The sequence below is a fragment of the Tauraco erythrolophus genome, chromosome 6, assembly GCF_009769465.1.
Source record: "Tauraco erythrolophus isolate bTauEry1 chromosome 6, bTauEry1.pri, whole genome shotgun sequence".
NCBI lineage: Eukaryota > Metazoa > Chordata > Aves > Musophagiformes > Musophagidae > Tauraco > Tauraco erythrolophus.
Window position 1 is genome coordinate 30,982,632 of NC_141470.1, and position 26,846 is coordinate 31,009,477.

At 41.9% G+C, this 26,846-nt stretch overlaps 2 protein-coding genes across 2 annotated transcripts in view; both read right to left on the reverse strand.

The window, feature by feature from the left end:
- Positions 1-272, reverse strand: part of EHD4 (EH domain containing 4) — a 31,478-nt gene extending 31,206 nt beyond the window's left edge. The window contains exon 1 of the mRNA XM_086613017.1: positions 37-272. Coding sequence (XP_086469143.1) covers positions 37-272 — 236 coding nt within the window. The remainder of the gene's footprint in view (positions 1-36) is intronic.
- A 3,716-nt stretch (positions 273-3,988) lies between these two features.
- LOC104378489 (cytosolic phospholipase A2 epsilon) lies at positions 3,989-26,846 on the reverse strand. Its single transcript, XM_086613603.1, is given in 21 exon segments — positions 3,989-4,299; positions 8,445-8,631; positions 9,349-9,515; positions 10,385-10,573; positions 12,644-12,751; positions 14,853-14,990; positions 15,427-15,538; positions 16,834-16,837; positions 16,972-17,196; positions 17,357-17,493; positions 18,995-19,068; positions 19,071-19,129; positions 20,342-20,379; positions 21,490-21,582; positions 21,705-21,874; positions 22,806-22,869; positions 23,275-23,317; positions 23,879-23,919; positions 24,601-24,729; positions 25,550-25,686; positions 26,711-26,846. Coding segments are annotated over 21 exon segments (2,562 nt in total).

Below are 26,846 nucleotides of genomic sequence, written 5' to 3' on the forward strand. Positions count from 1 at the left end.
GGGTGAGGGAACCGCGCGGCACCGGGGGGCGCCTACCGGATGAAGGTGGTCTTGCCGGTGCTGTACTGCCCCACCAGCAGCACCATGGGCTTGTTCTCGAAGTCGGCCTCCTCCAGGGCGGGCGAGTGGAACTCATGGAAGCGGTAGTGCTCTTCCAGCGGCAGCAGCTTGCGGAGGTAGAGATCCCGCAGTCCCCCGGTCACCGTCTGCACCACGTCGCTGCCACCGCCGCGCTCCCGCCCGCCGCCCTGCTTCCCCAGCCAGCTGAACATCCCGCCGCCGCCAGAGCCTCTCCGCACTGCCGCCCGCCGCCGCGCCTCCCCGCGCACGCAGCCGCGGGCTGGCGGGCCGACTGACCCGGCCCCGGCGCGGGGGCGGTGCCAGCCGCGCCCGGCTGAGCGGCGGGGCCGGGCAGTACCCCACCCCCTGCCATGTGTAGCCTTGGTGACTGCTGGGTTTGGGTGGGAGAGTTGTTTTTTTTTTCAGAACCAGAGGCTTTTTTTTTTTTTTTTTTTTTTAGCACAAGTCCGCCTCTGGGGGTTAATTGTACCCGCCGCTCTTCCACGGTAAACTTTCGGCCCGGTGAAATGAAATGCGGAAACCCTTTGACAACTCGGATCTGAGCAGCGCATCGCCCAAATGCTTCTCGTGTTTTTCTGATGAGGGTTGCTGCCTTCGGATGCCAAAGAAGAGTGTGACTAAGCGCCGTGGGGGTTAGCTACGACATTAGGCAACTATTTTAAACACGGTGAAAATTCTTAGTATAACATTGAAATTTTGCTGTGGGACATATGTAGTTTTAGGCCGTTAGTTTTAACCTTCGATCTTCTCATTATGTTAAGCCCCGTGGGATGATCGCCTTTTCCATTGATTTTGCAAGAGACTTTAGTGGAATACAATACCGTATTCAGTAAAACATTGGATAAATCAGTAAAATGTGTATTTTTTCTCTAACAAAAAAGTTTGTCTGTGCTCAATCACCACTTGGAAAACAAAAGCCTGGGCTCCCAGTTAAAAAAAAAAAAAAAAAAAAAAGAGGAGAATTTTTTGCTGAATCTGCATGTAAACATTATGTTAGAAGTGTATCTTTTGTTACATACTTACGGCCTTGGGTCTTTTGCAACATCCGTGTAATTTAAATCCCTTTTTGCTAGTCCAGCACATCTGCTGAGTACCTATGTACCTTTCTTCCTCCTAATTTCCATCTTCAGTACTACATTTTCTCTATAAACTCCAGCTCTTTTCTAAATACATCAGCAGGCTTAGATATGCCATTTCCATCTACCTCCTCCTCATGCTGTTCCTCAAAGAACAGATGTTATGCTTTAATAATGCTCAATCCTGAGCATTTAACCACTCTGCCTTTTCTTGGTTCCTTGCTTCACTTTTTATTTAAGGCTGTGCATGTGTTTTGCAACACTTTTGTTGCAATTTCCATGCTGAGTCTAAAGATTTTATACCATTTCATGTAGGGTCTTGCTGACTGGCTTCCTCATTTTTTTAAATCCCCTTTTTGTAGTTTGGTTTTGCATTCCTCTCATTTTCATGACTTTTCCTCATAGGTTAATCCAATTATTAAGGTAATTAAGTTATCCTTGCAGTTACTTACGTCTTCTCCATGTTATTTCAATAATTTCTTTTAAGTGAACTGTGTATCACCACATCTTTAGGAGTTCTGGCTACTCCTAATCCTTTATTATCTGCAAAAATATCTGAGCTGTGGAAAACGAAGTACTGCAGTCTGGGGTGAGACCGCTTTCCCACTCGTCTTTGGTACATCCAGCATTTAGTGACAGGAGAACATCACAGAAAGAGGGCAGGTACAGTAGTGTCTCAGACTGTCCTCCCAGCCTCTGGGAATTGATGATTCAGTGCAGGGCTGAGGCATATGTAGAGCCTTTGTATTTTTTAGTCCTTAAAAATTTTCCAGAGAACACTACTCAGTTTTTTTTTGAACTCATAAACTTTTATCAACAACATAACATCCAGGGTCAAAGAGGTCTGTAACTTAATTACATGTTGTGTGCAGAACTATCTTACTTTGCTAACTTTGAACCTGCTGCTTGCTAGTTTTGTATGATCCTGTCCAGGTCTTGTGTTAGAAGAGAGGTGCACAGCCACTCCCTGTTCATCTCCCACAGAGCACTCCAGATTTTGTAATCTCTCTCTTCTCTGCCTTTCACTCCTGTTGTCCTTCTTCAAGGTTGCAGATTCCTTATCTATCCGCCGTTGTGTGGAAGATGTTCCACCTCTTTGATCAGCCCTGACGTTTTCCTCTGTGTTCTCATTGAATAGAGAGAAGTCAGAGATATTGAATAATTATTTCTGGTCCACTGTATGCTTTTTGAAATGGAGTAAAGCGTTCATTGTTCTCCATGACCCCTTCGTGGCGGCTGGAAAGCTGCAGGAAGGGCAGAGAAGTGTTTGCACTCACACATCTCGTTCTGCTTGTCTTCAGACTTCCTGCCTAGATGCTTCCTGCTGTCAGTGGGATAATTTTTGCCCTTCAGACAATAAAGCCCTAACTGTATACGGGAACCTGGGAGTGCTTCCGACTTCCCAGGTCTGGCTGTGCCCTCTGGCTACATCCTGTCCTGTATTGTGATGAAATCCAGCATGCATCAGTGCAACTGCTGTCTTTGCTCTCTTGTTTCCATGGGACGTAAACCCTGGGCATATAGCCAGTACAAGAGCTGTGTGGGCTGCTGTAGTGTGCACCACAGGTAAGTGTTCACTGACATAAGTGGTAAACAAGGATTATGTTTCTGTGTACCATCAAGGAGGAGACCCTCGACCTTGAGGGCAAAGGGATTTGTGAGGCTTCCATTTTTGGCCCACAATAGCAGGATCTCTTCACAAAAGATAGTACAGCAGAATTGGGGAGCAAGGAAGCCTGTAGGAAACATAGGCTTGTAGATATAAGACATCTAATAAAGAAATAGCATTAAGTAAAAGTTAATTTAGAAAAAGATTAAAGAGAGATGTAGGATTCCATCTGTCAAAAAACCAGACTGCTTGATTGAAAGGAGCTATGGTAGTTTGATGACCAAAACATCAGAAAGTTGAAAGTTAATGTTCTGTTAACTTCAGTTGCAATACTCTACAGCAAGTTAAAAAATCACATTTGGGTGAGTGATATTAGGTGTACAGTTTTACATCTGCTTTGTGTTTCTTGTGTCTTTTCAGATGTAATATTCTCAAAAACTCTAAAGCTTTAAACCTTTGATATATAACAATAGCATTTAAATCCAGTTTAATAAGATAAATTAGCATGAGTCTTATTCTGGTAGAGATGAGTCTTAACTATAATCCTAAACTCTAGGCTTCTTGGGGTCCTGGGACAGTTCACATGTAGGTCTGGGTCAAGCATAGTTTCTTTCTTCTTCAGTAATTTTTCAGCAGCTATGAAATAAGTCTGCATGTTGTCTTTAATTGTCTTGCTAGTAGAGAGAGACACACTCAAAAGAAATCACTTTAACATGTGTTTGCTGTGGAAAATGTTTATTTGCTGCAACTCTGACTCCAAAAAAGTGTTTTACTATACAAAGTTTAATATTTATTTACATTCATATAAAGACTCGGTAGTTCACAAATGAGCTTCTTGGTTTTGTTTTAGAGACGATGGATTTTGTTCTCTGCTGCGTTTCTGGACTGACAATCCTCTCTTTTTACAGCACAGGTAGAGCACAAACACGATCAGCGTAAACTTCCTCACACCTCCTTGTCCGCACGTCTCGGCCTTGGCCTGGAAGGTCACTTCTGCAAGAATAAGCAGGGCACAGCCTCAGCCACAACGTCACACTCCTGAGGTTGTCAGTGACGGAAGTCATTAAGGGAGAGTTCTGGTTTTTGTGTTTATTCCCTTCACTGACAGACAGGATTTAGCGTTTTTGATGACAAATAAAGTGCTATTCTTAACATTCTCTGGCTTTTCTTCACTTCATAATCAAACTCCTTTTTTTCTTCATTAACAGGATTCATAGATATTTTATTTCATACTCCCTGGTGCTGGACAGTCAGCCAAATGCTGTGTTCCCTCTCTATCAGGCACAGAAATATCCTCCTCACTGTGTGGTTTTTGCAGTGGTTGCTCTTTCTTAGGCTGCTTTTTCCGCTCCACAGCAGTACGCAAGGCCTGAAGAATCAAATCTTTATTGTTCTGGATGTTGTAGTAACTCAGGTTCACCAGTTTGTCAAAATTTTCCTCTGAATAACTCAGATTGTTTATGTAATATGGACCACAGCTATTGGCAACATCAACATCACCCTCTGCCATCTCTGAGGGGCTACGTTTCACACCTAAGGGACAAAGAATGACATGGTTAATTAGCAACAAGCTATTAGGGTCTGGGTGTTTTTCAGGCATGCACATACATTGGATTACAACCCAAAATTTCCCCTCCATAGGCGTTTTATTACTGGGATATTTGGTTGGCAGCAGAGGGTGGAGAAGCTAGTGGTGGTGAGGGGAGTTGGGGTTGTCCTGGGTACTCTTGGAAATGCCAAAGCGAGTAGCTCCTCTTTGGAGCACCGGAGGGTGATACACCCTGCCTCCTCCTCTAGCTCCGGGGTGAGCCATTAGCATGGTCCCCAAGTCCCCCTCAGCGCTGATATTCTCCCAGCCCCAGCCCCCACCTTGCTGCTGCCTCCCAGCTGTCACAGCACCCTACACTTCTAGCCCAGGTGTCAGTAAATGGCAGCTACTCTTCTTCTCTTTCCTTCTCTTCTCCCAAAGCAGAAAGCTACAGCAAGGACCTCGTGACAGCATGATTTCTTTCCAGGTGATGGGCCTGAAGCCACTGTCACTTTCTGCACCTTCCATCTTTGATTTTACGTGTTTTATTTTCCTCACCGCTGTGCTTTCACACCTTCAGAAACAGGCTGCTGAAAATCCATGTATTTCAGTGATTCAAGATTTCCAAACGCACACCTGCCTTCTCAGCAACCCAACAGGTATTCTTTCACCCAGCACAGCCTAGCATATCCCCTAGCCCAATCTGTTACATCAACTCTTGGTTTCTACCGGGAAGAATTATCAAAAAATACAGAAAACAGACCTAAAAACCTAGATTCTATTATCTAAACGGAAAGACTTCACAGAGCCATTGTCTGAACATATCCCAGAAACAGATAGTACAAATATTTAGTGTAATTTCCTTGAGCTACTCACTACTATAAAAACCTACAGAATCCATGTAAACTTAACAGTGAGAGTAAACTTCTCTGAAATCACTAAGATTTTACAGGGATACTGAAAGAGCTCTTCATGCCTGTTTCATCATCCCAGAATAATCAACATAAGCATCACAGATCCAGGCAAAATAATTAGACAGGTAGTCCCACAAATGCCATCTCTGGAAATATTACATTCATCATATCTTATGATCTGAAAACAAATTAAATTAGCTTATTTATTTAAATTCCTTTCACAGAAACCAGATCCAAAGCTAAAGCAGAAGTTTATTTGCAGGCTATCACAGAGAAAATATTCAGGGACCTCTACAGAATGTTGCTGGTACAGGGAGAAAAATACCCGAGGCTTACCATAGGAACTGCAAATCTCAACAAATACATGGATGCAGAAGATGTGAAACACATCTCCTCACTTGTGTTTCTAGGACCTTCATAAGTCACCTATGATTCAAAACAAGATCTGATCTCAGCTTGGACCTGGCCATCTGTGCTAGACAGTGACACCATGAGTGTTTTTGATTTAGCTGCTGTTTTAGACACGCTATCACTTAGTGAGTTGGTGGAAACACATCTCTACACTAAACTCAGTAGATGCAACATGCACCCTCTGAGCTGAGGGTGTGTTTAAGTGGTATACTCAATGCACAGTAGGCAAACTTGCCCCTCCTGAGCCTAGCAAAAGTGAGCACTCTCTGCCTGCCCTCAGAGAGTGTCAGAAGCCCACTTGGCCATATTAGTTTTGGCTTGACTCTGTACTGATGGAACACAGCACATGGGCAGGCTGAACTTATATCTACCTTTTAGTAAATAGAATAAACAGACTATCAGAAGGGAAAAGGTCAATTATTTTGGTTAGATAGTGTAGATTCCTGGCCTCCAGTATATGCCTTTGCCTGCTAAAGGACAGCTGAGGCTCCCACCCCTGGGTAAGAGACCTGAAGGTATGGTGATCCACTGCTGTGCACTAGCCTGTATGCCTGACATGAAAGCTTGCACATGCTTTTTCCTTCCCCATCATTCCCTTGGTTTTCTAACAGCTGGTGTGAGGGCAAGAGAGTGGTAACAACCCCGAAATGGGCACTAATGGTAGATAATACTGTCAGGGATAGGTAACACAGGTTAACATAGGCAGGAAGTATAATGCTTGATCCCCCCTCATCACAGAAAAGAGAGCATCAGAGACACGAGAATTTTTCCGTTGGCCTCCAGCGAGACCATCGCATTGGCAGGAGGTTGTTACTGTAGCAAAAAACTCCACCTCCACAGTCAAAGATACCTGCACCACCTGTACCAAAGCAGGGCAGTAGGCTTTGTGAAAAGTCAGCATCTCTCTCACTGGCAGGACCGCATGCATTTGGGGGATCCTCTCTAACAGCATTGATCTAACAATATTGATCGAAGGGTTCCGTTTTTCCTGGAAGGGTCTCTCCAAGTCTGCTAGACATACTCCTCCCGGCTTTGCAGAGAGTTATAAGCAACAGGTACCGCTTGAGTGAAGCAGTCTAAGCTGCCTCACACAAAAGATTTCCCCTTTCTACTCCAGTTGTGGAATAGTCTAACGAGTGCAGGAGTAATGCATCTTGAATATGTCAGTTTTACTCATTTACTGCCAGGCTTTAAATTCCCTTTGCTGAACAAGCTGATGGACGAGCTGGCTATGGAAAAACTGCCCATTCATGTAATTGAAGTAATACTTCAGATGATGTACAATCTAGATCTGGGCTATGGCATCATACTGAAGCACTATAAATTAAGCTGATCTCTGCCTGTCACTAACAAAGGGCAGACATCCATCCCCAGCCTCCAGACCTTTCTGCAGCATCTGCCCTGGCATCGTGGAGGTTGGCAGCCCTCCCAAAGAAGCTCAGCTGAGACTTCACCCGTGTGGGCCCAGCAAGGACCCGTTCTCTCTTTTTCTGTTTAGTCTCAGCTTGCAGCTATCAGCTGAAGTGGTCAGGCAGCACAGGCTTGCCTCAATAAGCAGATATCATGTAGATCTTCATATACATCTTCTACATACCTAGTAACACCCCTGTTTAGGTTCCCTGATAATTTATGTTGATGCGTAGCATCTGCCCATCATCTGATGCTTACCTGATGTTAGATAGCTGATTTAGGAATAACATCCCTAGGTTCTAGAAATTATCGAGGGGGAGAAAGGAGGCAAACTCCCTCACAGAGCAGTACAGAAGCTAATTCTCAGTTCCTGTTCTATTTTTTTCTCCTTTTCTCCTTTCTCTAGTTCTTTCTACAAAGGGCAACTACAAAACCCAACCTTTCAATTATCTGATCTCTGTTAAGAGCTGGGGTAGAATGGTGTGTGTACCTGCGTAAATACCCTTCGACTATTTGAATCCTGTTCCAAACCCCAGTTGCATATCTCAAATGTGCAATGAACTCAATCAAGAAGATAGACAAAGCAAAAGTACTGTGTGATTTTTCTTATGATTTGCTTAAAAAAAAAAAAAAATAGAATTGGGACAGTGGTTTCTGCATTTGTTTTGTTACAAAATTTAATGTACTGTATACTAGCCTAGAACTTTTGGTTTCCAGAATACTGTGGGGCTTTGAAGTGATTAAAAAATAAGTGTTCTCTCAGCATGAGTTAGGAATTTTATCATCTGGAGGAGTAACTGAGACTTTTGGCACCAACAGAGTTAGTGTGGAGTCATGGAATAAGGTACCAGGACTTAGAAAGCATCTGTTTTGAAGTGACCAGTGATGTTGCTATTGAAACTTCTTACGTTTCAAAGTAGGACTCGCTGAAGTGAATAGAAGCTGTTGGCATGGCTCAATGTTATATTTTCATCACTTTGGTAGTTCACACTTTTGTTTTCAAGGTTATCTGCTTAACTGGAGGCCTGGAAATGATTTTAAACAATGAAATCCTTAGATTCCCCAAAGCACTCTCTAACGGGAACAGATGACGAGTATGAATGGAAATAACCCTGCTGACTTCTGCCATAGCAGATAAACAGAATATACTTTTAATCAGTAAACTCTACAGTCTACCTATGAAAAGCCCCAAAGCAATCTGAAGAAGGGCATATGTGCCAAAGGCAGATCCCAGCTGCTGCTCCACCATCCAGGAAAATTTACATGTTTTAAGCCTCTTGATAGGGTTCAGATCTAAGCAAAGATAGTCTTAATCTGTGTTTACAGGATGATCTGAAGGACAGATATTGCACAGTAAAAAAGAGAAAGAAGATAGCCACTGCCTCTGTTAATGTGAGGGGTAGCTATAAACTTACCAGGTGCTTTGTAGTCCCTGAAGGTGTCATTTACTAAAGGGAAAAATACCACAATAGGCGTTTCTGGGCTCTCCTTGTCACCAACAACGTAACATTCCTTCAGGTGTGGAGTTTCCTTGTCATCTGGAACCTTTGTAGGGAAAGGAATTCCCTGTTTTGTAAAGTATTTAGAGGCTTCTTTCAGGGGCTGGTTGCCACAGCAGGAAAACAAAACAAAAGAAAACATCAGAACATGTGGGAAGCACTTGAACTGAAAGTGATCAAGACCTAATTTCACTGGAAATGCTTGAGGGATAAGGGTCAAGCTCTGACATTATGGCGTGTACTCAGTTTAGGTGTTATAGGCTGTATATGGAGCCAAGATCTGGAAGGCCAGAGTTAAATGGCATGGATCTGGGTTCACATGACTGTCTTTGAAAATCTACATCCCACATTTGGGTATTAAAAATGCCTTTAGAGGATTTTATTTCAAACATATTTAAAGTTCCTAAATACAACTATGCTTGCATTTATTTGCATATCTGGCCTTCTGCATCAAACCCTTCTATTGTTATGATTGGATTGTCCTGAATGTGCATTTTTCCATGCATAAGAATCTGTATTATTCGATTGAGAAGTCTTAGACAATTTTTAAATACATTTAGCTTCATTCCTTCAACATCTGACTGCCTTCAAATCAGCTAAAACACATTTACACATAAAAATGGGCAAATTCAGTTTACTAAACTCTTACTTACTGACAGTACTTGTACTGTTCAATAAAGATATGTGACCTTGGTAAACTGTTAGCTTATTTACGCTCCCCAGACACCAGAAAAAAAAAAGTTTCTATGAGTAGAAGATCAACCATTCTGGGAACTCAGTGATGAAACAGAGATATCTGTAAAGAATGTACGAGGCTTACCTTTGTCTGGGAACCTGAACTGTAGTTGAAATGCAAAATGACATCCACTTTCCTTTCTGGCCTCATGAGGGGCGGGTAACTGGTAGCAAAGGCAAATGCTGTATCAATCAGGATGAGGTAGTCTGTTGCTGCTGTCAGGCAGTTGGGCTGAGAGTCAAGCTCGCAGTCTAGAAAAGAAGCATTTTTTTTCAGGTGTGGTCCTCAATACAAGAGATGTGCTGAGGACAGTCAGTCATTAACAAAAAGAGAATTCAGCTTTTCTTGTGTCTCAGACCTACCTATATAGCTTATAGCTGCAGTTCAGTCATTTCTCAGTTCCTCATCTGGCTTCCTCTTTTCACTATTTACTCTGCAATTTCTTTGGCTTTCCAGTAATTAAGAGAGATTAACTTGGGGCTCAGGAGAACAGAGTTAATTCCATCCTCTGGTTTTGTGTGTGACTCTGATCAGGTTGATTTTTAATTTTTTTTAATATGAAAAACAATTAAAATGGCACCTCATTGTCTCAACATACTAAAGATTAAACATGTTTGGTACTTTGCACGCCACCAGAACAAGCACACAGCTACTAAGACACACACAAGAGGCAGGAATAATTCTTTGTGCAACATGGAAGAACTGGTTCCCAAACTGTGTAACAGGCAATACTGTTACAAAGGTTGTATCTTACTTCTAAGTAAAATGGTAATGTGAAGCAGGGCTCCTTCACACTGGGCAAGAGTCAGCACGTGATGACACCAGTGCCATGTCACAAGTGTGCAAGCTGGCTGGCTGTCACATCAGCAGACATTCACTGGTAGACTAATCAAAGTCTTTCTCATCTATCAGTTGACAGTCTTCATGAAATTTTTAAGAACTCGTTTTTGAAGCCTCTCCTGCTAGCTAGTTTCAGCTTTTGGAAATAAAAGAGTTTCAAATATTATCAGAGGACGGGAACAGAACAAAAAGGCATCCGGCTTGATAATCTTTTAAGCATGGTTTCTTTTGCACAGGGATGGTTTAAAATGTAACTAAAACCGGAGTTCTATTACCATACCTTTCCATTTGGAAAACTTGCTCTCTAGGTAGTTGTTGTTCATCTGGAGGCCCTTCAGGAAGTTGGGGATTTCTGAAGCTGCTGGACGTAACATGGCAACATCTCTGAAGATGTCTGAAAAGCTGTCAGTGGGACAAACCACTCGAGTATCCAGCTCATTTGGTCTTGCAGGGAATAAGGTTTCATCATCTGCAGAAGAAAGAATAACAGTTCCTGTATGTGGTCTCATTGTTACAGTTAATCTATGCAATTGTAATCTGTTTTAACATGTTCGGTAAAACTTGTACTTCTTTCTCTTTTTGTTTCCAGGATCTCCACAAATCTTGCAGTTTTTCAGCTAAGCTTTGAAAAAATCCATTTCTTCTCAGTCCACAGTGGTAAAGGCCTTGTTTGGACTGTAAATTAACCTGTCTCATCTACTGTTACATCCTTTGCTTTTCTATGATTTTATTCACTACATTATCCTGTCCTCCTTTGCTACTCCATGTTCCAGTTTATCTCTCAGCCAGACACATGAAAAGCCACACAATCACAATCTCTCAGCCACACAAACGTAATTAATGTTCCTTACTAGCAAATACAAGCTCCTTGTGTTAACAACCAAAAACTACCCTCTGTAAGTGCAAGAATATAAAATAAATGAGCCTTTTTGCTACTTTTCTCTTCTTTCTCGTCTTTTTTCTCTGTAGTACATCTATCTTATGTGTTTCTCCTCTAAATCCCACCCTGCAGACCTTTCTCAGTTTCGTAGCATGTTTTGCAAATCTCATCCTTAAGACTAGTTTAGAATGACTTGCAATAGTACCTGTGGGAAAATAATTGAAACTGGGAGAATGGAGAAATACAGCTTTGCAAAGTTCAGCTCAAAGGCTGCAATATTAGAGCAGCTTTGAGGTGACACACAGTTACTGTTCCAAGAACAGAGTGCGTGGGAATGGATGTGTGAACAGGTAAGGCCTGCGTCTGGCCCCATGGAATGTGCGATATCCCTGAGACGGGGAGTAGACTGGTATGGAGGTACCACGGCTCATCCTTGTTATCAGAGATAAAGAGTCATAGCTGCTGTCAAGAAAGATGGATTGCAACTCCTGCCTCAGCAATAATGGCAAAATCTTGTCTTTTAGTTGAACTTTGCTCATTATAATGTCATTATAATACCAAAACACACCTCCACCTCAAAAGCTACCTGCCTCCGGACTGTGACCACCCGTCACTGAGCAGGCGCTCTGAATTTCGTCTTGTCTATACCTTTAAATAAAAGTGAGAAAAATTTACACCAATCCTAATAAAGGTATGAATGACTAGAATCACTCAAGCTCCACCTGAAAATAAAGAAATAATATAAAATGGCAAAAGAAAAGGGGAAGTCAGGGAGAAGCCCTCTATTGAAATGTCTGGGATCAGTCGATGGGCTGGACCTCTCTTCTCCCCTCCATTGGGACGCCTATTGGGTAAGAGCTCTGTGTTATGTGCACTCACTTACTAACACCTTGCTAGCTAGATAGTATTATCACTGATCAGTTCTAGTTTTATATTATTCCAAATCAATCTGTTTTTGCAGTCAGTCCCTAGCACCGGCTATCTTCGAATCTGTATCCTGTCACGAGTATATGTAATATAATTTGTTATATATAAATATAAGTTTCCGGAAACTTCAACAGTTAACACAGAGGATATAAGGGATTTGTGCCAGTGCGCTGCCTGTGCTTTCTTGGGAAAGGGGCAGACTGGTCAAATTGAGAAAGGCTCGAGATAGTCCCCCGTTCTGTCCTCTATCAACACAATATTGTGTCTTAACGTGACAGTACCGAAGTTTGTATCTGTGCTTTGTAGGCTCCAGGGAGGCAGGGATGGTGATTGCTCTTGTTCTGTGAAGCCTCATGCCATACTCCAACTTCCACTTCCAAGAGAGGAACTGGAATAATGTGGATCGCTGGGGGAGGCCTCCAGCCTCTCCTAGTCTGCAGGGATAGTTTTCTCTAGTTTTACTGTTCTGCTCTAAAAATGGCTCGTATGAGGGCCATTTATTTTTTTTCCTGTGACAGATCCCATGGATTCTTTTGTCATGTAACTGAAATGAGTACCATATTGCAACATATGGCATGAATATACTCTGGTTTCTGTGTGGATTACAGGAAGCTCTAAAGAGGGAATTCCAAAATGGCTTTGAAAAATTCAGTTAGAGAATCACAGCACAGAGAGTAAAAGAAAGAGAAAAAAGAGACAATAAAATAACATAATAGCATAAGAATAACCCACCTATGTCAGTAATTTTGTCTCGGGTCCATTTGTGCCAGAAGTCTTCTGAATGAACAGATATATACCAAGCATCCATAAGATTCAAGGAAAATACACTGCTCCAGATCCCTGTAGCATTGGATATAGTTGACAGAAAGCAAACTGGTAAAGACCTGGAAGCATTTTCATTCACAATGACCTTCAGTGTCTTCTGCATTCTCCAGCAAACTTTATTTATTACATTATCTCAGTGCACAAAAAAATGGGAATCTCTTTATGAATTGATATGTGGATCTATAAGGTATACAAAGAATCTAATTTATTGGGATATATGAAGAGGGTTGGCAGCATTTTCAGTACAGCTGCTAACGTATTCATTTTTGCTACATGGCAAATAACGTCTTGTCAAGTACATCTTAATATTTTCCACCTGACCTCAACATTTCTTATTGCCCAAGCTCTCAGCATTTGTAATTGTAAAGGTTTTATTTATTTCTAGCATAATCTTGTTACAGGTATGCAGTTATTATGCAGAACTGTCAACCGCAAAATGTTCAAAATTCATACATTAATATCCCTTAGAATGAGGAAGCTGACTTGAAAGTTTCGAAAATAGGAAGTGTAAATGTATGAGTCTTGATTTGTCTTCTGATTTTTAAGGGTTTAAGGCATATCTGGGTTACATTTTCAAGTTCCGCTAGTTAACAGAGGTAGCAAACTTGATGGCAGTCCAGACTGCCGCCTATCTGCGATCATCCTTCAGGCTGAGAAAACACCGTTACCTGGTATGGTGAGATGTGCTGGGTGTGCAACGGTGCCTTCCTGAACCCTCCAAATTGCAGAACTAAACCTGTTGCTCTGAGGAGGAACTGAGTGATGGACGAAGAAGCCGCAGAGGGATTTGCTGAAAAACCTTGCACATAACTCTGTCCCTGAACTAAGTAACACTGCCTGAATGAGGGAACTGTGGGTCATTGGCAGGGAACAGGGACACAAACATTCTAGCGTCATTCTAGAGAAGGGAAGAAGAAAGTGCCTAGATGGGAGGTGTAGGAAGAGGGTTGGTGACCTGCTGGTATTTCTGACCACAGAAGGGGGAACCTGGGTACTTTGTTGCAGCTGGGGACAGAGAGATTCTGACTGCTTCCTTATACCTCACCACTAGCTGTAGTGAAATCTCCACATAGGCAAGCAGTCTTAACTTCTCAAAAAAACCCTTAAACTTCCTTTAAGCAATTGGTGGAAGTAGGAAGAAAAATGAAGCAAGAGATTGCTTTCGAAAAGGGAAAAAAAGATTTCTTCACTATTTTTGCTGTTCTTATGCAAGAGGGAAAGAAGGTAAACATTATGACCTATTTGCATTCTGAAATGGAAGTGTTTTCCTGGAGGATTAATCAGAGTTGTGGCAGGAACATTGTAGATAAAAGTCTGTATTTTAGAGGCTCGGGTTGCAGAAGAGACTGATGGAGTTGGTCCAGAGGAGGGCCACAAAGATGATCTGAGGGCTGGAGTGCCTCTCCTGCTAAGACAGTCTGAGAGAGTTGGGGTTGTTCAGCCTGGAGAAGAGAAGGCTCCAGGGAGACCTTCTAGCAGCCTTCCAGTACCTAAAGGGGGCCAGCAAGAAAGCTGAAGAGGGGCTTTTTACAAAGGCATATAGTGGTAGGTCAAGGGGCAATGGCTTTAAACTGAAAGAGACTAGATTTAGATTAGCTATAAGGAAGAAATTTTTCATTAGGAGGGTGGTGTAACACTGGAACAGGTTGCCCAGAGAAGTTGTAGATGCCCCATCCATGGAGGTGTTCAAGGCCAGGTTGGACAATCTTTTGAGCAATCTGATCTAGCGGAAGATGTCCCTGCCTGTGTTTGAGGGGTTGGAACTAGATGATCTTTAAGGCCCATTCCAACCCAAACTGTTCTATGGTGCTATGATTCTATTTAACTTAGCTGCAATGTTACACAACTTTCGTTGCTGACAAAGGTGTATAAGTATTGCAAAGGCCTCGTGTAAGTAAGCATAACCACACATGAAATCAAATAAATCTATTCAGCTGAATAGAATTGCAGAGAAAATAGAAAATGTTGCAGATAGTTATCAATTCTAGTATTTTACCATATACTGCTACTGGCAGATAAAAAAATATACTAACTAACTGCTTCATTTCAGAAGAGAGGTTTGCACAGGAGTGGATTATATTATATTACATTACATTTCCATGGAGCAAAAAGTCACCTTCCAAAAAGCAGATTTTGGATTCTGGAATCTTCTTCATCAGGCGGCCCATGAAGAACTCACTACCAAAATCTTCTGCACGAATGAAGGCGCCATATTTTGGGAATCCTACCTCATAAGGGGTGAATTCCACCCATTCTGAATGAAAAAGCACAAGACAGGCTGATTACAACAGCAGAGGCACAAATTAGTTGAATAAAACATATTATATTGGCCAGGTTAATGCAGACTCGTTTCTAGCTAACACACTTTGCAAACAGATGTTCATTCACTGTACATTTCACAGTGTTGAACATGAAGAGTGAATTGTCCTCTTACATCTAAATTTCTCTGCAAACTTTAGATTTCTGAGGTAATTTAGCAGGTAATTTCGTGATAACTTCCTCTGTCATCCTGCTTTTGATCCTGAATAGAGCTGAATATACTAAGACATTCAAAAATTTAACTATTAAAATTCTACTCTTAGGTGGATTGGCCCTTTAGAGGATTTGTGCATTGAACTGATTTCTATACCCAGTCTTAAATTGCTCTCTATTGGGATTAAATCTTAAATGCAGTTCTGGAGTAGTATTACCTCTGAAATCCTGGTCGCTGATTTTATCCTTCACATTGAGGGAGAGGTAGATGGGCAGGGGATTCTGACCCTGATTTAGTGCCTGCTGCTGATCTGTGAGCTTATGGGCGTCCTCCTGTTGTGAAGAAGGACGGTAGCTGAGGACAGTTAGATGACACAAAGAGCCTCCCGCTTCATCTAGGCCTAGGCTCTGACACCACAGTGCACACCGGACTCCAACTAGGATGCTTCCCACCAGTTTAGTTCAGAGAGATGCTATCATCCCTATTTCTGACCCTCCCCAGCCCCAGCACTTCAGCACACCAGTAGTCCTATGTTAAGTTCTATGCTGAAAAAAATTTGAGATTTCAATGGTAGGAAGAAAGTGTTGTTATTCACGTTATTTATTTCAGGAAAATGTCTGGAAATATTTGAAAAGCACTCTTGGCATCACATATTTCATTCAGAAAGAGTAAGCCCTGCCCTGACTGCCCAGAAAAATCATATTTTCCTCAGCCCTGTTACAGAGCCAAGCCTCAGTTAATATTCAGCAAGCCCTGACCCTTACTGCTTCTGCTGCAGAGCACCTTGCATAGTCAGGCAGGGTGGAAAGGGTAGGACGGTTTGGGAGCTGTGCCAAGGCTTGAGAGGGTGTTGAGATCAGACCCTCCTTGAAGGTGAGCTGTAGATGCTCCCCCTTGCTGGAGCAGCCCTTGGGGGAATGGCTGTCCCTCTGGGCTTCCCTGGAGTGGTGCTGGTCCAGGGGACAGGGCTGTGGCACTGCAGGGACACTCACAGCTCCCCACCGAGCCACTCCTGGGGAGTCTGTCCCACTGTGCTGTGCTCAGGCAGTGGCAATTTGGATGTGTGTGGAGTTATTTGTATTACAGGAGGAATGTTTTCTCTTTCTTAAGTATAAAAGGCCTATTGGGAAGGAAATATTAATGAACACTGAAACAGAGCCTGAACATTGCCTTTTGGTGGCAATGTTTACAGGGTGACGTAATGCCATTAACAACTCAGAGATACTGTCTTTCGGTGTGCGTTTGTGATTTTTCTCTGCCTTGTCACACTGTGCAGCTCTTTTAAAAGAACAGCAGGATTTTAATTTAAATATTTACATGTGAATTAATTTTAAAGTTGTTGATACTATAAGTTTCCCGTTATTTCTCTTTATTCCCACCCTTTCTGTACCAGGTGTGAAGTTAAGAGCTGCATAAGACAGCCAACAAACACAAGGAATGATACTGCCAAGGCACACGCTTTAGGCATCTATCTGAAAAACAAACAAACAAACAAACAGACAAGCAAAAGCCCCCTTTTCTGTAAGGGTAGTCAGACACTGGCATATATTACCCAGAGAAGTGGAGTCCTCTCCTGTGGAGACTTTCAACAGCTCACGGTTCAGGGCAGCTGGCTCTAGCTAACCTTGCTTGAGCAGGGCTGTTGGACAAGAGGACTTCCAGAGGTCCTGTCCAATCTCAAACAGTTTTTGATTTACTGTCTGCCCTCACCTCTATATTCACTGAATATGCAAATCTGAAGAGAAAGGTGCTGCTATGATACCTTTCATGTAACATGGTTTCAATGATGAGTCCCCATAGATCTGTGAAACATATGTGATGTCCTTCCTGTTCCCTCTGGCACAACTCTTTCAAATAGTATTTAAGACGATTGGGGGCAAAACAAGTAAAGAACTTATTTTTGAGTACATGCTTTCGGGCATCGTTGAGTGTTTCCTTAAGATCCTTTTGGGACCAGTCAGGATCTTCGTACAAGTTTGACATGGTCCTAAAAAAAAAAAAAAAAAAGAAAGAAGAAGAAGAAAGACATGGAAAAATATGAATTCTGAAACAGAGATTTAGGAATTTATCATGCCTTGATTTACATGAAAAGCACGTGTGTGTGGTACCATCCATATGTTTAATGTGGATGCTTATCTTGGTCTTACCATGTCGTGCCTGATAAACCAGTGATGTATGAGACACAGTTCAAGACATTCAGTTCCTGCACACTGAGAAGGTGAGCATACATGGCTGACAGAGCTCTGGTTCCACCACCCGTTGTCATGATTGCCACCACAGGTACCTGTTCAATCACAAAATATATGTATTTAGTGACATGGTTTGAGAAGGGAGACATCATTGATTAGAAAAGAGAAAGTTACAGGAATAATAAAGTAATAAGGATGTTGCATGCCACCAGTCTGCAAGGAGAACAAGAACCTTAATTAATAATAGGGCATAGAAGAAGTAAGAAATACTTTGTGTTTCCTCTGCCAAGCAGCTGTGCATTAAGGCATGAAATCCATCATCTCAAACATCACATTTCCAATGCTCTATTGCGAAACCAATGACACAGACTAGCAAAAAAACTAAAGGGAGTGGTACCTCCTGCCATCTGAACTAGATCTTTATCAGATGCAATAGACCAGAAAACATACGTGCTGTCTCGCAGTTTCCATGTGAGTAGTAATAACCTCTGTATTACTGAGGTTTGCTAAAGCTGATTTCTACTATTGTATAGCTATTTCACAGACCATACTAGATGCATCATGACTGATGGTTTTAAGAACACAGACCGGTTCAGATCCCGCAAGACCAGAGGCTGGTGACACCATTCCCTTTTGCTGGAGGGAAAGAGAAACCATACTCACACCACCTGCCGTGTATGTACATACAATACTAAGTCTGCAAGTGAGCTGCAATTACTTCTTTCTGTGATGATACAGAAATCCAGAGTCTGGTAGTCTTAGAGGAAGGATTAATCTGTAAATATGAATCGACTCTATTAACAGTAAAGATAGCTGCCATGCATTGGGGTAAATTAATCTCTTGTGCAAATCCTCAGGAGACTTTAGGAGATTGTTCTTCAGGGAAGTTTGGGTGCCTCTATATCTGAGGGGAAGAAAAGGCCAACAGCTTAGTGCTGGCAGTTAAAGGCAAGGTCTTGTCTGTGAACAGTCCAGCTGTGCAAAAAAACTGCCGAGCTCAGTTTAGGGCAAACTGAGGAAAATTTGTCATCTCTGCATCTGAGTTCAGACTTCACCCTGCAGTCATGGGAGTATAATTAAAAAAGAGAAACCTGATTTTTCCCTACCTTGGCCTGTCTGTTATCATTCCCATTTGTGAGGCAAGCGCACGCTCTAGCTGCAGTGGATGATGAAGTCAGACTGGTAGCGTGCTGTGCTCACACAATCGGAGCCTAAATGCTGGCACAAAAGGCACAACACAATAAAGTCCAGTTTGAACCGTGAGGGAAAGAAGTGCTGAATCAGTGGTTTAGACCTGGCCAAGATGACGGTGAGGCCTAAAAGAAGCTTTAGCTTTGGTCCTGAGAGCACCTAGCCCTTCTCTGCATTATTGCGCGGAATACTATCCAACACAAAGCTAGATCCTGTAGCAGCATGGCTACAGGTTTTTATTTACTTTTCCTGTGAGTACTCATTTCTTCCCTAGAATAGAGAGAAGTCAGCCTTAGCTTGCACATGAAACTTTACACTACTTCCAGGAAAACGGGTATGGAACACAAATACTACATTTTGGCACTCAGCTGTGGAGAAAGCAGAGGACAACCAAGTTTCAGATACCTCATCATCCTGCAAGTCCTCCTCCAGCTGAAGAATGTCCTTCAGAGCAGCTGCAACCACCTTCTTCCTCTTGCAATGAAATCCTGCTCCTGGGCACACAGGTCAAACCCCAGGCGTACGTCTAGATCTTCCTGGCTGGAACAGAGAATCAGGTATCTCACATCACGTTTATAGTCTAATTCAGAGTTTTAATTGCTTCTACTTCATAAATAGACATGCCTTCACCATCAGGTCTATATAAAGCAAAGCAGGAAGAGATGAAATGTTTTAGTTTGTTCCTGGACAACAACAGTACATCTTCCTTTGGACTGAGAGGGTTTGTTTGTTCCTTGCCGATGATGCCTGAAATTAAGTACAGACGTGAAAGAATTGTTCCCTTTCAGACATAAAGCCAAAGCCTGCAGAGGGCAGTGTCTTAAAGGTGGCTTTTAAATGCACATTCAAAGTTGCACAAACATCTGCTGGTACCTGCAAATCTTGGACTGAAGTTGTTGACTTTCATGTTTGGATGGGCTTTTGTGTGTGGGTGTGTATAGTAATTTACGGATATTTATAAGCACTACTGTTGCAGTTTGGAAGCTGCTGTGAAAATCATTCTTAGGTGTGGTAAGGAGGAAGTTTTTAAATGACAGCTATAAAATGTATGTCTCTCTCATAGCATATTACTGAAAATAAACAGCACAATAGACAATGCATCTACTTTTGTAAGAAAGAGAACTTCCTGCATAGTATAACATATTCATCCTTTAAATCTTACTAAGGCCTTAACCATATCTCAAAACACACAAGGTGTTTCCTTGGTTTAGAAATAAGCAACCACCTGATTGAGTTAATTTGCATGTATCTCTTTGAGTAGACATTAAAAAATAAATGCAGGTACATTTATTATTTCTTTTTTTCCCACATCCTAGAGTGACTAGGCATTCTGAAACTGGTCTTCTATTTTTATCCTCTGACTTCTGGAAACAGAAAAGTTTCTTTTAATTAGTTTCTAAATGCTGCTTTTGCTGAAAATCTGCATTTGGCAATAATTTGTAGAGGTATCAAAGACTGTTTACAGTGGCCCTTAGCACATAATTTTGATTGCAGCAAAATATCAATAGAAAATTAGCACGTTCTTTTTAAAACTTTCTCTTAACTCATTGTATAGTCTCATTACATAAACTCTCAGCCACTGAAAATCTCTGTATTGTGTACTGAGTCTGTTTTATTTTATAGTCTGAAAGGACACTAAGCCAGCATTCAGGATGTAGGCAGTAACAAAGGGATTGGAACTTGATTGACAACTATCCAAATTCAAATAACTGAGGGGAAAAGCACAGAAGGAAGATAAATAAGGTATCTTACCATTTTTTCACCTTAAAGTGCAAATCAAATTCTCTGTGCTGAAAATTAAAAAGGTAAAATTATGAATATTGATATTTTGTTAAAAACAGTCCTTTTTCCCTACTCAGAATGAAACATAGCTCTTTTGGGTCATCATTACATTTACAAAGCTCTGAACTTCAGTAAACTGAGATTGGGAGATAGACACTTTTCTCAATGTTTCCTCGATACCCAGAGATGTGCACCAGTTTAATAAATTAAGACTTTGGTATTATCATCTATAGTCTGCATCTTTGCTCTGTTGTGAAATTCAGGTTGTAGCTTGCGCTGGTACTACTTAGCCAACAAATAAATAGCAAAAGAGCTGCAGTGCTACACCTCACCTCCCTGGAAGGATCCGCCATTAAACATAGGTCTTGAATCATAGAATGGTTTGCGTTGGAAGGGACCTTGAAGATCTTCTAGTTCCAACCCCCTGCTATGGGCAGGGATACCTTCCACTACATGCCCTTGTAAAAAGTCCCTCTCCAGCTTTCTTATAGGCCCTCTTTAAGCACTGGAAGGCTGCTCTAAGATCTCCCCGGAGCCTTCTCTTCTCCAGCTGAGCAACCTCAACTCTCTCAACCTGTCTTCATAGGAGAGGTGCTCCAGCCCTCAGATGATGTTCGTGGCCCTCCTCTGGGCCTGCCCCAACAGGTACATGTCCTTCTTATGTTGGGGGCCTCAGAGCTGAACACAGTTCCTCAGGTGGGCTCTCACGAGAGCAGACTATAGTCTCTCACACACCAATGTGAGATACAAGGGGAAGCCAAAGATACTGAGAACCCCTTAAGTGTGGCAGGAGTTTGCCTCCGGTGCCAATGTGCTAGGCTGCAGCCTCTCTCTTCTGTCCCGGTGGCACCCGGTGACCTCCAGCCTAGCTAAGGACATGGACAATAGAAGAAGCATGAGTAACAGCTTAGACATTTTTCTTCTTCCTTCTCCCCTGGATTTCCCATTTTATTTTGCTCCAAATAATTTACTTCATTATGCATTGCCCTAGATTCAAGGGAGGTTAGAAAACAACTGGCTCCATACAAAGAGAGTTGGTCTTCAGCTTCTGCTTCTTGGGAACCAGCAACAATTTTTAAAAGTTTGCAAAAGATTCCCCATGGCCAGTGGACACTTACCTCACTGACTACTTCCTGCTCGGAGGGGAGTGACTTCAGAGGGAGCGTCAGGGTGATGTCTCTGCTTCTTGTTCCGCAGGACACGCAACCACACTGAAAATGAACACGGAGTGCTTTTTAGTTAAGACAGAAATGTTCTCCTCTTGCTGCCTACCCACACTTTAAGGTTGGATCATAGGACTGTGTGTTGTCTACCATGTTCTGGAGTAACATACAAAGCTGGGAAGCCTCCTCTTCTTTTTGAGTACAGCATCCAGTGAGGGTTGCTTGTATTTGGCATAGTGGAAGAAAGTGGGATCTGGGAGAGGGAAGCAGGAGTCGCGGCCCACTGAAACTCTCTGGGTTTCTTCAAAGGATCCTCTCACTGCAAATGTTAGCTCATTCTCTAAAACAATGAGATAAAATGCACACAAAATTTACTTCTCATTGCAAAACAGAGAGAAAGGGGGGAAAAGAAGCAAATGTAGCTTTGAACAAACCCCTTCTCCTCTTCCTTTGTGTTTCAAAAGCTGTCTTCTGAATGTGATTCCCAGACCCAAACATTACAGGTGGTTGTATCTTTATAACTGGCTGAACAAGAAGCTGGATGGGAATGTAATGTGAATGGCATTGAATTTTAGGCTGGTGTGTTTCTATTGCTGTTGCATCACGACACAGTGAATGCAACCAGGTACTTGGCATTGTGAATCATTCTTATCCCAGGCCAAATAATGAGCAACAGAAGTTCTCAGTTCCCTAAAATAAGATCTGTTTCTGCAGCAGATGACCCTATTTATATGAAGACATCAGCTAATCCTGCTGCTGTGTGTTACGCATGCTCTGAGATTGCCTACCAGATCCAGTCCCTCAGGGGATGTGAGCAGAGGAACTTCTAGATTTTAGATCTTGATCAGGGTCAGGCAGGAGCCAGCTGCTGGGTGGCTAACTCCTGCAAAAAATGAGGTGTTTCTGTGCATATGCAGAAGCTGAACTGTCAGAGATCCTGAGGAAAGTTAAGGCCATGGACTGTCATGACTAAAGTAGTAAGCTTCTTCAGGGTTCAGCAGTACGACAGCAAAGGTTTTCAGGATCTCAGCCTGGGGTTTAGATACCTCTGTACAATGTTGTTTCTAGTCTGGCACAAGGTTCCCTATGAAGTCAGAACCCTGAACCTACACCTGCTGCAGAATGAATGGGAGGCATTCCCTACTGCAAAGTTTTTACAAATTGCCTTGCATGTGGTCAATTAATGCCCTAGTATTTGGATGATGCAATTTCTAGGCATTATTAGAGAGAGTAAAATCACTAATATGCCATTAAAGGATTAATAAGCTTACCTGAAAAGTGCTTCTTTTTCATCCTGCTGTCCAAGCGAACTTCCAAGCAGGCTACTTCACGACACTAGAATAGATGTGATGGGGACAGAAAATTAGACTACTCACCCAACCATCTCACCACCAGTGCTGGCAGATGGTGGAAGGGTCACTGCTTGAATGTGGAGGTCAACTGTGTTGGAGACTTCTGCCAGACCCAGTGAAAGTGAGAATTAATGTCATTGTCACATGTGAAGATGGTGCTATGCTAAACACATTGTAATTTTCAATGGATGCAGACAAGACAAGGGAAGATGATAGGAATCTGAAGGATCCTCTAAGATCATGCTGGCCTCCTCAAAAATAAAGCTCCTAAGAGAAGCACCACTTAAGAATGAAGACTTGAAATGTTTCCCTCACTGCCATCATAGTCAGCTAAGGTAACGAATGATATGGGAAAGAACACAAGAGAACAAAACAAGTAATATTTTACCACTATTGCTCCATTTGTGATGATGGTTTCAGGAGGATCTCGGCTAGAAAACAAGAAGTAGTACATATTTTAGAAAAAATATAATCTGGATACTGTCCTAAACAGGACAAGTATTTCTCTCTTATTTATTTGCTCCTTCCTATTGTTTGTAGAGGTATGCTTCCTTTTACTAGATGCTGCATAGCTACCTAGCAGAAATGATTTAATTGCAACAAAGCACTTGGAAAGTGCTTGAAACAGCCTTAATAGCACAGATATGCCACAGATTGGGTATCAACATTCTGTTCAGCCAGGAGATGCCCAGAGAATCCTCTCCAGAAAATGCAGACTTACTGCAGTGAGATTTACCAGCCTCAGAAAACCAGCTCTGAACTATGTAAGTAATATATCAATTTTAAGAGAAAGTCACAGAATTAAAAATTCTGAAATAATTTTCCACATTATGACTCTTTTTTTTTTTTCATACAATCATTTCTGATGCACACATTAAGTCTGGAAAAAGAGTGAATTTGGCTTTTGAGATGATACTGGGCGTACAGAAGTTATCCCTGCACTTATGCACCACTCAAAGCTGCTGCTCCCATAATAATAGGGTCTTACTCACATGCTCTCCAATACAAACTCAACTTCCAGCTCTTCCCTCCTCTGAAAATGAAAGAAAGAAAAATGAAGCAGTCTCAATTAGCATGTGCAGAGGTTTGCAAAGTGACCTTCGTTTTTGCAAGCACAGTTTCCTTTATGCTTTAGTAAGTAACTATATTCTGTTTCATGCTTGCTATAGTCAGCATTAGAGGACAGAAGCAGCTTTTTATTCCCCAAGGAAAAGAAGATCTCAATTGTACTAGCAGAACAAAGGGTGTTTTGTGCTTACAAGTCTCCCTAGTAAACCTTTATTTTTCACACTTTCTTTCCTGCCAGTTTCCATGTGCTTGAACACAATATGCTAAGACCTAGTGTTTAGCAAAATATTGTGTAAACAGGCCATTTGCCTGTCCTTGCATTGTTTTTCTTTTTATAATCTTCATGAAGATTAGATAATCTGTTATGTTCTGTCAGATTATTAAAAGTGCAAAGCTTTCCTAAAATTGCATTTACTCTGAGGCTTGGGAATTTGGCTGTAATCTGTGCCAGAGGAAACCTACAGGAATTTGAGAAGGCCATCAATTTTGTCACTGGTGTGCGATTTCCAAGATTTTAATAAATTTTATTACATTTTTACCACCAAGCTGGTCCTGGTGACAAAAGATAGAGGAGACAGCACACTTCTTTAATCAGAGGAGAGAGAACATACGTCAAGACATACTAAATGTCTGATTGAGCTCTTACCTGTGGATTTAGAGGGAATGCTGTAAACACTCTTTCCCCAAGGGAGATTTTAGCTACATCAAAAAGCACAACTGCATGGTCATCGTCATGAATGACGTCATCATCAGAAACAGTAATTTCCAGAATATTCTGGGAAAAGAAGTGAAAAATGTCCAATTCATTAGCATGTACTCAAAAAGTATGACATTCTGCAGCTCCTTCAGGTTCAGTACCTGCTTTATGGAGAGGAAGTAGAAAAGTATTGATGACAAAGTGTCACAAGGAAGAGGAAGAAAATGAGGGTTGTCTCCTTTATAAGAAACAGCTTCTAGTCTCGTCAATTAAGGCCAAACTGAGATTTCTCTTGGATCACCTTTTATGCTTTTCAGTAGCTGTTACCAAAAATGCAGTCTTTTAGGAAGGAGTATGGATAGCCAGAAGTCCTATATTGTTCCTTACTAATAGAGGGAATAGAGGTCACTTCATATCAATAACCAGCTTTCTGTGTCCTTGGGCTTTCCACATCTAGCCACCTGTTCATAGGTATTTGAGTGTAGTGCAATTACCAGCAGCAAAGTGAGTAAAAATCTTAATCATACTAGAACTTAATAGCTTCCTGGCATTAATATGCCATTATTTCATGTCCTCTCAGGGAAAGATGTGTTTTTCTGTTATAGTGTTGCTTTATATTTTCATTTCATGGTTTCCCTGTGGTGTAACCCTGTCCCATCAGCCCATCTAGTCCCATCAACCTTCTCCAAGGAGGTCAGGCTCACATTATTGATATATAAATAATAACTCTCTGTTAGGACAGAAGTGAATTCCAGCAAAAGCCAAAATTGTTTTCCTCCAGCTTGCTACGGGAATTTTAAGAAAGCTTAGAAATGCTTTAGAAGACATTTTGTTTTGGGCTAAACCAAAAGAAGCTGCACAGAGATGAGATGAAGAGGAGAGGTTTCTGTTTGTGTACCTTGACCTTTCTCTGTATCCGGAAGTAGAAAGTTTCATTCCACACAGGATTTCTGCAGTTTTTGATGGTTTTGGTGTGGAATTTTTCATCTGAAGCAGTTGGCAACCAGAGGTTCACGTAGCAATCAGGTTGGCTTACTACAGAAACACAGACACAAAATATTTGGCAGTAGGAAGCACAGCACAAGAAGTGAAGGCATTGAAATGCTCTATAGCGTGAATGTGGATGAGAGATGGCCAGTTCTTTCTGATATACACTGGCCAAATAAGGAAGATAGAAATCACACAGCTGGATAAAATTAATGTTTTGTTCATTACAACACTATTTTTAATAAACAGTGTATTCAAGTAACTATGCACAATCCTACACAATTTAAAAAAATACAGTCCTAGCCAGCAGATAGAACAATATGAATAGCCAGGAGTCTTATATTGCCCCTTACCAATATTGTTTCAGCTCTCAGCAAATTTGGCAGGAGGAGAAACTGCGACCGATGCAGCACAGAGTAAGCCTCAGACCCTGAGAGAGATTGAGCATAAATTGTCTCTGTGACACTTAAGCTTTGCGATAAATCTTAAAAGAATCAGGTTTGAGTCTGATTCAGATAATAAATACCTGGCATACCTGGTTATTAACACTTCACGATAGAAAAATTAATTATTCCAGCTACCTAGAGCCTTGCCTCCTTAGGTGGGGTAGGAAGGGAGGGGTCTACCAGCAGTACAATTGCTTCTTCAGGAGGTCAGTAGGTAGCTGGAGCTTTTTCCTTGTGTTTGCTGATGCCTGAAAGACCTGGAAGTGATTTCCTACTCCACATCTCTTCCCAGGAAAAATGAAGTGGCAGAAAGTATTTGCATCTTGTGGATGAAGGGAGTGAGCCTGCTCTTACTGTAAGAGACCATCTCCCAGCAAACATGAACCAAGCAAACACCAAAGAGATTCTCAGGCCTCAAACAGGAACTTTTTACAGGACTGATCCATCCTGTTGTGTAAACACAGGCTTTGATAGGAAAAGAGAAGGGGAGAAGTCTGGTCCCATGGCAGTCAATAGAGAGAACTACCTTATGAACAGAGAGACGAACACTTAACTATCTGTAAGCGTCACACAGGTCTTGAGTTAGTTCCTCAAGGTTAAAAGAGAGTTCATCCTGATGTCTTTACCCAGGATATCAGATGTATTGCTTTGGGATATTTTGCCTAAATGTAAGATGTTGCCTGAAATCCAGAGGCCTTGTGACTGGGACATGCCTGGAGGATGATGCCTGTCAGGCAGGGAGATTTCCAGGTAATCCTTCAT